The sequence below is a fragment of the Bombina bombina genome, chromosome 4 (genome assembly GCF_027579735.1).
Source record: "Bombina bombina isolate aBomBom1 chromosome 4, aBomBom1.pri, whole genome shotgun sequence".
Lineage (NCBI taxonomy): Eukaryota > Metazoa > Chordata > Amphibia > Anura > Bombinatoridae > Bombina > Bombina bombina.
Genome location: NC_069502.1, coordinates 890,773,844 through 890,786,807, shown reverse-complemented (window position 1 = coordinate 890,786,807; position 12,964 = coordinate 890,773,844). Strand labels below are relative to the sequence as shown.

General features: G+C 40.9%; 1 protein-coding gene across 1 annotated transcript in view; it reads left to right on the top strand.

Moving 5' to 3' along the window:
* SYNE1 (spectrin repeat containing nuclear envelope protein 1) overlaps positions 1 to 12,964 on the top strand; it is a 780,519-nt gene that overhangs the window by 667,843 nt on the left and 99,712 nt on the right. Inside the window, 1 exon segment of the mRNA XM_053711805.1 lies at positions 11,093 to 11,259. Within this exon segment, the coding sequence (XP_053567780.1) occupies positions 11,093 to 11,259 (167 nt within the window).

Below are 12,964 nucleotides of genomic sequence, written 5' to 3'. Positions count from 1 at the left end.
AAACTATTCGTACCATCTTAACTATGATCCAGGAGAGTCAATAGAGGACTACAATGGATTTGAAGGATGCTTATCCTCACATTGTGATGCATAAAGATCACCATCGTTTTTCAGGTTTGCCTTTCTAGACAGGCATTACCAGTTTGTAGCTCTTTCCTTTGGGATATCTACAGCCCCAAGAATCTTTATGGAGGTTCTGGGGTCGCTTTGGCGGTCCTTAGACCGCGGGGCATAGAAGTGGCCCCTTATTTAGACGACATCCTGATACAGGCGTCAAACATCCAAATTGCCCAGTCTCATACGGACGTAGTACTGGCATTTCTGAGATCACATGGGTGGAAAGTGAACAAGGAAAGAGTTCTCTATCCCCAATCTCAAGGGTTTCCCTCCTAGGGACTCTGATAGATTCTGTAGAAATGAAAATTTACCTGACGGAGTCCAGGTTGTCAAAGTTTCTAAATTTCTGCCGTGTTTTTTTCATCCCATCCGCGCCCTTCGGTGGCTCAGTACATGAATGAAATCGGCTTAATGGTAGCGGCAAGGGACATAGTACCGTTTGCACGTCTACATTTCAGACCGCTGCAACTATGCATGCTCAGTCAGAGGAACGGGGATTACACAGATTTGTCCCCCTGTTAAACCTGGACCAAGAGACCAGAGATTCTCTTCTCTGGTGACTATGTCGGGTCCATCTGTCCAAGGGTATGACCTTCCGCAGGTCAGATGGGACAATTGTTACAATAGATGCCAGCCTTTTAGGTTGGGATGCAGTCTGGAACTCCCTGAAGGCTCAGGGATAGTGGACTTAGGAGGAGACCCTCCTTCTAATAAATATTCTGGAACTGGGAGCGATATTCCATGCTCTTCAGACTTGGCCTCAGTTAGCAACTCTGAGGTACATCATACTCAGTCGGACAATATACACGACTGTGGCTTACATCAGCCATCAAGGGGGAACAGAAGTTCCCTAGCGATGTTAGAAGTCTTACAATAATTCACTGGACAGAGACTCACTCTTGTCTATCAGCTATCCATATCCCAGGTGTTGAGAACTGGGAGGTGGATTTTCTAAGTCGTCAGACTTTTCTTCCGGGGGAGTGGGATTTCCTCCGGAGGTCAAGACCAAGCAGGAGAGGGCTTTGGTGTTTTTGACAGCGCCTGCGTAGCCACGCAGGACCTGGTATGCAGATCTGGTGGACATGTCATCCTTTCCATCACGGTCTCTGCTTCAGAGACAGGTCCCTCTACCTCAGGGTCCTTTCAACCATCTAAATAGAATCAATCTGAGATGGACTGCCTGGAGACTGAACGCTTGATGTTATCAAAGCATGGCTTCTCCGAGTCAGTCATTGATACCTTAATACAGACATGAAAGCCTGTCTCTAGGAAAATTGAACATAGATATGGTGTAAATATCTGATTGTTATGAATCCAAGGGTTACTCATGGAGTAAAGTCTGGATTCCCAGGATATTATCTTTTCTCCAAGATGTTTTTGAGAAAAGGGTTGTCAGCTAATTCCTTAAAAGGGGACAGATTTTTACTCTGTCTATTTTTTTGCACAAGCGTCTGGCAGGTATTCTAGACGTTCAGGCATTTGGTCAGGCTTTGGTTAGATCCAAGCCTGTGTTTAAAACTGTTGCTCCGCCATGGAGCTTAAACCTGATTCTTAAGGTTCTTCAAGAAGTTCCGTTTGAACCTTTTTTGTTCCATAGATATCAATCTTTATCTTGGAAAGTTCCTTTTGGGTAGCTAATTCCTCGACTCGTAGAGTCTCCAAGTTATCTGTGTTACAATGTGATTCTCCTTATCTGGTCCTTCGTACGGATAAGGTAGTCCTGCGTACCAACCTGGGTTTTTTCCTAAGGTGGTATCTAACAAGTACATCACTCAAGAGATAGTTGTTCCATGCTTGTATCCTAATCCTTCCTCAAAGAAGGAACGTCTATTACACAATATTGGACGTGGTTTGTGCTTTAAAGTTTTACTTACAAGCTACTACAGTTTTGATCAAACGTTCACCTTGTTTGTTGTCTATTCTGGACAGAGGAGAGGTCAAAAGACTTCAGCAGCCTCTCTGTCTTTTTGGTTAAAAAGCATAATTCATTTAGCTTATGAGACTGCTGGACAGCAGCCTCCTGAAGGGATTACAGCTCATTCTACTAGAGCTGTGGTTTTCACTTGGGCCTTTTTTAAATGTGGCTTCTGTTGAACAGATTTACAAGACGGAGTCTTGGTCTGCGCTTCATACTTTTCAAATTTAACAAATTTGATACCTTGCTTCTTCGGAGGCTATTTTTGGGAGAAAGGGTTTTTTACAGGCAGTGGTAACTTCCGTTTAAGTACCTGCCTTGTCCCTCCCATCATCCATGTACTTTAGCTTTGGTATTGGTATTCCATAAGTAATGGATGATCCGTGGACTGGATACACTTAACAAGAGAAAACATAATTTATGCTTACCTGATAAATTTATTTCTCTTGTAGTGTATCCAGTCCACGGCCCGCCCTGTCACTTTAAGGCAGGTAATTTTTTCATTTGAACTACAGTCACCACTGCACCCTATGGTTTTTCCTTTCTCTGCATGTTTTCGGTCGAATGACTGAATATGGCAGTTAGGGGAGGAGCTATATAGCAGCTTTGCTGTGGGTGGACTCTTGCAGCTTCCTGTTGGGAAGGAGAATATATTCCATAAGTAATGGATGATCCGTGGACTGGATACACTACAAGAGAAATAAATTTATCAGGTAAGCATAAATTATGTTTTATTTTACAGCCCCTTGCATGCATTGCGCCTGTCACTGCTGCGGCGGCATTCTGGTTTGAGGCCCTGGAAGAGGCCATCCATACAGCTCCATTGAATGAAATTATTGACAAGCTTAGAACGCTTAAGCTAGCTAACTCATTTGTTTCTGATGCCATTGTTCATTTGACTAAACTAACAGCTAAGAATTCCGGATTCGTCATCCAGGCGCGTAGGGCGCTATGGCTTAAATCCTGGTCAGCTGACGTGACTTCAAAGTCTAAATTACTCAACATTCCTTTCAAGGGGCAGACTTTATTCGGGCCTGGCTTGAAGGAAATTATTGCTGACATTACTGGAGGCAAGGGTCATACCCTTCCTCAGGACAGGGCCAAATCAAAGGACAAACAGTCTAATTTTCGTGCCTTTCGAAATTTCAAGGCAGGAGCAGCATCAACTTCCTTCGCTTCAAAACAAGAGGGAACTGTTGCTCATTCCAGACAGGCCTGGAAACTTAACCAGTCCTGGAACAAGGGCAAGCAGGCCAGAAAGCCTGCTGCTGCCCCCAAGACAGCATGAAGGAACGGCCCCCTATCTGGAAACGGATCTAGTGGGGGGCAGACTTTCTCTCTTCGCCCAGACGTGGGCAAGAGATGTTCAGGATCCCTGGGCATTGGAGATCATATCTCAGGGATATCTTCTGGACTTCAAAGCTTCTCCTCCACAAGGGAGATTTCATCTTTCAAGGTTATCAGCAAACCAGATAAAGAAAGAGGCATTCCTAAGCTGTGTGCAAGACCTCCTAGTAATGGGAGTGATCCATCCAGTTCCGCGGACGGAACAAGGACAGGGGTTTTATTCAAATCTGTTTGTGGTTCCCAAGAAAGAGGGAACCTTCAGACCAATCTTGGATCTAAAGATCTTAAACAAATTCCTCAGAGTTCCATCATTCAAAATGGAAACTATTCGGACCATCCTACCCATGATCCAAGAGGGTCAGTACATGACCACAGTGGACTTAAAGGATGCCTACCTTCACATACCGATTCACAAAGATCATCATCGGTTCCTAAGGTTTGCCTTTCTAGACAGGCATTACCAATTTGTAGCTCTTCCCTTCGGGTTGGTCACAGCCCCGAGAATTTTTACAAAGGTTCTGGGCTCACTTCTGGCGGTTCTAAGACAGCGAGGCATAGCGGTGGCTCCTTATCTAGACGACATCCTGATACAGGCGTCAAGCTTTCAAATTGTCAAGTCTCATACAGAGATAGTTCTGGCATTTCTGAGGTTGCATGGGTGGAAAGTGAACGTGGAAAAGAGTTCTCTATCCCCACTCACAAGAGTCTCCTTCCTAGGGACTCTTATAGATTCTGTAGAGATGAAAATTTACCTGACGGAGGCCAGGTTATCAAAACTTCTAAATGCTTGCCGTGTCCTTCATTCCATTCCACGACCGTCAGTGGCTCAGTGCATGGAAGTAATCAGCTTAATGGTAGCGGCAATGGACATAGTGCCATTTGCGCGCCTGCATCTCAGACCGCTGCAATTATGCATGCTAAGTCAGTGGAATGGGGATTACTCAGATTTGTCCCCTCTACTAAATCTGGATCAAGAGACCAGAGATTCTCTTCTCTAGTGGCTATCTCGGGTCCATCTGTCCAAGGGTATGTCCTTTCGCAGGCCAGATTGGACGATTGTAACAACAGATGCCAGCCTTCTAGGTTGGGGTGCAGTCTGGAACTCCCTGAAGGCTCAGGGATTGTGGACTCAGGAGGAGAAACTCCTCCCAATAAATATTCTGGAGTTAAGAACAATATTCAATGCTCTTCTAGCTTCAGTTAACAACCCTGAGATTCATCAGATTTCAGTCGGACAACATCACGACTGTGGCTTACATCAACCATCAAGGGGGAACCAGGAGTTCCCTAGCGATGTTAGAAGTCTCAAAGATAATTCGCTGGGCAGAGTCTCACTCTGGCCACCTGTCAGCGATCCACATCCCAGGCGTAGAGAACTGGGAGACGGATTTTCTAAGTCGTCAGACTTTTCATCCGGGGGAGTGGGATCTCCATCCGGAGGTGTTTGCTCAACTGGTCCATCGTTGGGGCAAGCCAGAACGGCAAGCTTCCTTGTTACGGATCCAGGTCCAGGGACCCGGGAGCGATGCTGATAGATGCTCTAGCAGCTCCTTGGTTCTTCAACCTGGCTTATGTGTTTCCACCGTTTCCTCTGCTCCCTCGACTGATTGCCAAAATCAAACAGGAGAGAACATCGGTGATTCTGATAGTGCCTGCGTGGCCACGCAGGACCTGGTATGCAGACCTAGTGGACATGTCATCTCTTCCACCATGGACTCTGCCTCTGAGGCAGGACCTTCTAATACAAGGTCCTTTCAATCATCCAAATCTAATTTCTCTTTGACTGACTGCATGGAGATTGAACGCTTGATTCTATCAAGGCGTGGCTTCTCCGAGTCAGTCATTGATACCTTAATACAGGCACGAAAGCCTGTCACCAGGAAAATCTACCATATGATATGGCGTAAATATCTTTATTGGTGTGAATCCAAGAGTTACTCATGGAGTAAGGTTAGGATTCCTAGGATATTGTCCTTTCTCCAAGAGGGTTTGGACAAAGGCTTATCAGCTAGTTCTTTAAAGGGACAGATCTCTGCTCTGTCTATTCTTTTGCACAAGCGTCTGGCGGAGGTTCCAGACGTCCAGGCATTTTGTCAGGCATTGGTTAGGATTAAGCCTGTGTTTAAAACTGTTGCTCCCCCGTGGAGCTTAAACTTGGTTCTTAAAGTTCTTCAGGGAGTTCCGTTTGAACCCCTTCATTCCATTGATATTAAACTTTTATCTTGGAAAGTTCTGTTTTTGATGGCTATTTCCTCGGCTCGAAGAGTCTCTGAGTTATCTGCCTTACAATGTGATTCTCCTTATCTGATTTTTCATTCAGACAAGGTAGTTCTGCGTACCAAACCTGGGTTTTTACCTAAGGTGGTTTCTAACAGGAATATCAATCAAGAGATTGTTGTTCCATCATTGTGTCCTAATCCTTCTTCAAAGAAGGAATGTCTTTTGCATAATCTGGACGTAGTCCGTGCCTTGAAGTTTTACTTACAGGCTACTAAAGATTTTCGTCAAACATCTGCACTGTTTGTCGTTTACTCTGGACAGAGGAGAGGTCAAAAAGCTTCGGCAACCTCTCTCTCCTTTTGGCTTCAGAGCATAATACGCTTAGCCTATGAGACTGCTGGACAGCAGCCCCCTGAAAGGATTACAGCTCATTCTACTAGAGCTGTGGCTTCCACCTGGGCCTTTAAAAATGAGGCCTCTGTTGAACAGATTTGCAAGGCTGCGACTTGGTCTTCGCTTCACACCTTTTCAAAATTTTACAAATTTGATACTTTTGCTTCTTTGGAGGCTGTTTTTGGGAGAAAGGTTCTACAGGCAGTGGTTCCTTCCGTTTAAGTTCCTGCCTTGTCCCTCCCATCATCCGTGTACTTTAGCTTTGGTATTGGTATCCCACAAGTAATGGATGATCCGTGGACTGGATACACTTAACAAGAGAAAACATAATATATGCTTACCTGATAAATTTATTTCTCTTGTAGTGTATCCAGTCCACGGCCCGCCCTGTCCTTTTAAGGCAGGTCTACATTTTAATTAAACTACAGTCACCACTGCACCCTATGGTTTCTCCTTTCTCGGCTTGTTTCGGTCGAATGACTGGATATGGCAGTGAGGGGAGGAGCTATATAGCAGCTCTGCTGTGGGTGATCCTCTTGCAACTTCCTGTTGGGAAGGAGAATATCCCACAAGTAATGGATGATCCGTGGACTGGATACACTACAAGAGAAATACATTTATCAGGTAAGCATAAATTATGTTTTTAAGCAACTTTCTAATTTACTCTTATTATCAAATTGCCTTCATTCTCTTGGTATCTTTATTTGAAATTCAAGAATGTAAGTTTAGATGCCGGCCCATTTTTGGTGAACAACCTGGGTTGTTCTTGCTGATTGGTGGATAAATTCATCCACCAATAAAAAAGTCCTGTCCAGAGTTTTGAACCAAAAAAAAGGCTTAGATTACTTATTTTTCAAATAAAGATAGCAAGAGAATGAAGAAAAATTGATAATAGGAGTAAATTAGAAAGTTGCTTAAAATTGCATGCTCTATCTGAATCACAAAATAAGGAAATTGGGTTCAGTGTCCCTTTAAATCCAGCACTTGTCAGTTGCTCTTTTATATTATTCTCTAAACACCATACAAATAACTGAGCAACAGCCATAAATATTAAATGCTATTTTAAAACTACATGATTACATGAAGGTTACAAATCTGTATGATTCAGATAGAGCGTACAATTTTAAAAAATGTTCCTGTCTACTTCTGTTATCATAACACCTATCAATGTGAGCATACTGAGGTCAGCTAAGGAGAATGTGCGTCCTGATCTCTATATGAAAGTAGTGTTTGCAAAAATGCTTGTAACAATGTTATATAGGTGACCATCAAGAAAAAGAAGTATGTTAATTATTATTATTATTAATAATAATAATAATAATAATAATAGAAATAAACTGGAACTTTTTTTTAATAATTGCATGCTCTCTCTGAATAATAAAGGTTTAAAGGACCAGTAAACACAGTAGATTTGCATAATCAACAAATGCAAGATAACAAGACAATACAATCGCATTTACTCTCAATTTCAAATGAGTAGTAGATTATTTTCTAGCACATTTCAAAGTTATGTATATTTCCACTCCCCCTGTACCATGTGATAGCAATCAGCCAATCACAAATGCATATACGTATAGTCTGTGAGTTCTTGCACATGCTCAGTAGGAGCTGCTGACCCAAAAAGAATATAAAAAACTGTGCAGATTTTTTTTTTTTTTTTTTTTTTTTGTTTTTTTTTTTTTTTTTTTTTTTTTTTTTTTTTTTTTTTTTTTTTTTTTTTAATTTTAACATTTTTATTGATAAGAAATTTGCAGTACAATAGCAGTCAGACAACACTGCATCATAAGATACATGCATCAAATATAAATGGTACATTGCAGAATTATGAAATAAAATTGACAATTCCCCCAAAGATATAAGGGGGCCTCTTTTGGACCTCCTAGACTAGATTGATGAAATAGTGGGGGAAGTTTGGGGAAAGGGAATAAAGTAACAAATCGGGCCACTCTTGGACCCAAAATATTTTATGTAGTAGTATCAAAACGGCTTACATAAGAGATACAGGGCAAGGGGTAATATTATGTTAGAGAAGCTTCTTGGTGGCAGAAAAGTATATAGAACCACAATATTGTCACACACTCTTTCCATAGTAAATAACATATCTAAGATGGTCATTAAGTTATACACATATAGTGATCAAAGGAGACCGCTTATGGATCCCAAATATCTAACCTCATTTTTTATTTGGATAACTATTTGAACCCAACCTAACTAGAATATATATAGGGGTACAAGCTAACAGAGGACCTGATAATATAAACAATGCTTGACACTACCTAGGGGGTTGTGAGCTGCATATATTTTGATTTGTAACATAAATTAATATAGCACAGCAATTAACCACAATTACAGATGAATAGACCAAGAGCTTGGAGAAAGAGATCTAGAGGCCACTAGTAGTCCAAGTGTTACTGAGTGGGACTATTTTATGAGGACTATGTATGGTAAATTGTAAAAATGCATAGAATAAAGGGATAACTAAACTATTAAATTGTAATGTAACAACTACTAGATATCAAACAGTGTTCCTATATAATAAACTATAAGGATCTCTCATACTTCCGCTAGAATATATATATGGGGCGAGACAGCATAAGAGGGCTCAGTGATACTGACAAAACGTAACGTCACAAGGCAATGAGTTTAAGATCCTCAGATGTACTACATCAACAAACACATTAGAATAGGCAAACAATTTGTGGCCGAGAAACAACTAATCAGTGCATAGTTAAAGTACAAGAACATACCAATGTGTTAACTTAATGTCTGTTTTATGAACCAGAGACTGAAGATTTAAATGTTATCCTTTATATAATATCTAGCGAATCATTACGCTATTTCTCTAAAAGTGAGAGGGGTGAATAGCATATTACATGTGGGGATAAATTATCTTATTATTTCCCCCTTGAGGCTCTTTTGTAGGGCTTGAAAGAAACTGCGTACCTATTCCCTCCATGACTTACCCCAGATAGGTCCTGCGTCAGTACAAAGTTTTGAGTTAGATAATAAATTAGTCACCCACATATATATAGCAGAATAGAAATAAAAGCTGGTATAGCTTAGTATTTAAAAACAGGGGGGCCTGGAATGGTACAAATTTCTCACATGGCTAGACATAGAACCTTAAAGCAGGAATAGCTATCAAATATAAAAAGGGAATTTAAGAAGATACAGCTGTAAACAATATGGTAAGCATAGTAAGCTATCTGGCAGATTCTCCTAGCTAGTGGAGCAATGGGGGCGGTAAATGACAAAAATAAGGATCCACAAATCAGTAGTAGTATTAACACTTGCACTATCTAGTTAATGGTATGTGCTTGAAACGGCCACTATCTTTAACTCACTTGCTGACAAGTAACATATACAGAAAATAAAAAAAATAAAAATAAAACAACAACAGATTGTCCCACAGTATACTAGAGAACTCTCATATGGCATATCTTGATAGAGTCCTACTGTGATGCCATACTAGACTCAGGAGAACATCCTTTGAAGGAAAAACGTAGCGTTCATATGGAGAAGTCCCACAGAGTTATAGGTGATCATAAAATCACTAAAGTAAGTCAGCACCTAGCCTATACCCACCGGGTCCAGAGTTGATAAAACAAATATTGCAATGTGACCCGGAGTTAAGAGCCAACATACCAACACCGTGCCAATGATGATCAGTCCGTCTGTGTGCAGACCCGCTCGTGTTATGTTATGTCCTGCAGCAGCGTGTCTCATCTCATCATGATGAACAGTCTTTGAGGGGGTAAGCAGCTCCCCTCTTGCGTGAGAGACACTAACTGAAGGGGGGGTACCGTGAACTGCCGGTCTAAGAAGTTGAGGAGATCGCCGGGAAGCCTGTTCGGAGGGCCGGTCAGCTGTCACGCATGGAAAACTCAGGTCAGAATGTATCCCCCTCATGTCGCGGTACCTTGCCTTGTTACGTGTCTGGTTGGCTCCGGGCCTGCAGGTATTAGCCGGTATGGGTTGATCTGCGGAGGGTAGGCCCACACCTCTCAGAGTACCTCTCTGGCCTATCTCAGATCCATGCCCGATGTTTCTCACCGCTCCAGAAATAGGCACCTCAGATGTCCAGGGAATCCCATCCTTGGAGTCCACTGGTTCTGCAATTGTCGGAGCTGTAGGTTTAGGGTAAGTTAAATCCTCTTTTGTTAAGTGCGCTTTCAAGGGTAGCATAGGCAGCCGAGTGACCCCATCATCTATCCAAAGTTGCGGTCGAGTGCTGAAGCTATTAGTAATTAGGTGAGACAGCCTCTGAAAGTGCTCTTCAAAGATATGGCAAATTGTATCCTCGAGAATTTGCCAGTCGGATGCCATAGTTCTACCGACAATGAAGTTAAGGGTGCCAGAAGATAGCTTGACAAACTTGCTTTGGGAGGGGAAGAAAAGGGACAGCGTATAACGCTGCTATACCCGGCTTACCGGGGGGGTTAGGTGGAGGTCTGGCCCGCTTCTAGGCCGCCACTGCGTACCTCACCGTTCCGGTACCTCAGGACAGAAGTTGGCGTCGCAATCTAGATCAAAAGATTCAGCAGGAGCTACAGTTTTAATATATAGTAATTAAGATCATAGATGGTGCCGTAGTCAGGCGATATGCAGCAGATATATTAGCCAGACTCTTCAGCCTCTAAAATAAGCAGCCATCATGGCCGCCGCCCGGAAGCATCCCCCTGCAGATTTTTTTTTTAATGGAAGTAAATTGGAAAGTTGTTTAAAATTACATGCTGTATCTGAATCATGAAAATTTAATAAAACCTGAGTGTCCCTTTACTGTTGCCTTCCATGTCCCTTTAAAACTGAAAGCTTTATTAGTTGGTAAAAGAATACACTGATACATTTCTACAGATATTTTATTTGCAAAATGTAATATTAGACAAATATTTTATGTTTATTTTTTTTAATTTATCAGCTTTTTATACTGAATAGACTAAATATCACACTGCAAAATGGTACTGTTGTAATTTGATTCAGTTTTTAGGGACTAGTCCAGAGTGGTGTAGAACCTTGAGAAGCAGAAGATTAGCATTGAGTATTTTCATGGAAAAAGCATGTTTTTTTTATAATATCACCTCATTTTTGTTCGTTGTTTAGGATTATCAGGATGAAATCGCAGTAGCCCGTGTAAACAAGATGCAGCTCCAGCAAATGGGAGAGAGGCTTGCCAAGGTCAGCCATGAAAACAAGGCTTCGGAGATCGAGTACAAACTTGGCAAAGTGAATGACAGATGGCAACATCTGCTGGATCTTATTGGAGCAAGGTAAGTAATTAATTAGCTAATGTTGCCTCATGGCCTCTCCTTCATCTGTGTGCATCTGAGATGGTTCATTGTATTGTACAGTGAGCTATTAGGAATTGATTAGCAGTGATAAACAACTGCTGTTAAAGGGATACTGTACTACAAAATGGGTTTCCCCTTAATGTATTCCAAATGACATGTTATACCTACTGCAGAGTATTAAATGTATTGGAAATGTCCCTTTATGTTTATTTTTGTATGTGAGAAAATCAAACTCTGATTTTTGCGCATTAAAGCCATCACTTTTTGCTCTCAATGGCATGCCCATAAAAATGGGCTGGGCCTGCAGGTTAAGGAGACCTGCTAATGTTATCTATATCTAAATATACTTTGGTATTGAAATGCTAATAATAGCTGTGCACAACCAGTTATTTCAGATACATACATTTCTGTCTCTCTCCTACCACCCACTGGGAGATTAACCAATGCTATTGTCTCTTGTTTCCATAGCGTTCCTACAGAGGATGCATTTTTTATTCATATTTTCAGTGTAAGTGATGGTTTATACAGGTAAAATCAACTATTTAAAATAACAAAATAAAGGTAAAGGAGCTGTTTGCGACCAATTAAATACATTCCAGCTGTTAAAAAGGGACCATTGGTAACACATTAAATAAGAGAAGATGTTGCTTTAAGGGGTTTTATGGTGGATTAGAATATCTGGTGTATTATAAATCAGTGTTAAGTATCAGATGTATTTTGTTTTACCAGACAGTGTACTGTCAAATGTTCTTCTCTTTAATATGTTTCCTATGATCCATTGTACCTGCTGAAGTGTATTAAATAGTTTACAAATAGATCCCTTACCCTTATTTTGTCATTTGAAAGTGCTGCTTTTGCCTCAAACCTCCACATATACTAAACATTTCAGCACTGCAATAATGGCTCCAGATAACTATGTAAACTAGAGACATTGAATAACTCAACTTCCCACTTGGGCGGTGGGAGAGAGTATAGTCCTTTTTAAAGGGTGTTTCTGATTTAGTTTTAAATACAATGAACTGTTTGCCTGAGTACACCGTCTCTTTAACCAGCTAACTGTGATATTTTCTATAATTTGAGTGTGAAATAATATTAAAGGAATGCTAAACCCAATTTTTTTCTTTTATGATTCAGATAGAGCATGTCATTTTAATCAACTTTCTAATTTACTCAGGTGCTGAACCAAAAATCTTTACATTTATGCTTTTCAAATAAAGATAGCAAGAGAACAAAGTAAGATTGATAATCGGAGTAAATTAGAAAGTTGCTTAAAATTGCATTTTCTGTCTGAATCATGAAAGAAAAAAACAGGGCTTAGTATCCCTTTAAGTGGTGACTGTTTAATGTTGGAACTTATACTGCAGTTTTGGTTTTGTATCTCCTACTAATCCTCACTGGCTTATAAGGACAACTGCCTCCGTCTTATTGGTGGAGGGGGACACGCCTCTGCAAGTATGAAAAGAAAACATTCATTTATTCTATTCAGGGCAGTAATATAATTTTAAAAACAAAATTAATTATGTGATGACATGTCGTCTTTTAGATGAGGCAAAAAAGAAGTGGACTAAAATGTCCCTTTAATAAATATTCAAAACCAGGAACAGCATTAGTCTCCTCAGTGCCATAGTATTTAGAAATCACTCTGTGCCCTAGTGATACGTGTGGAATGTAAATACTAGCATTC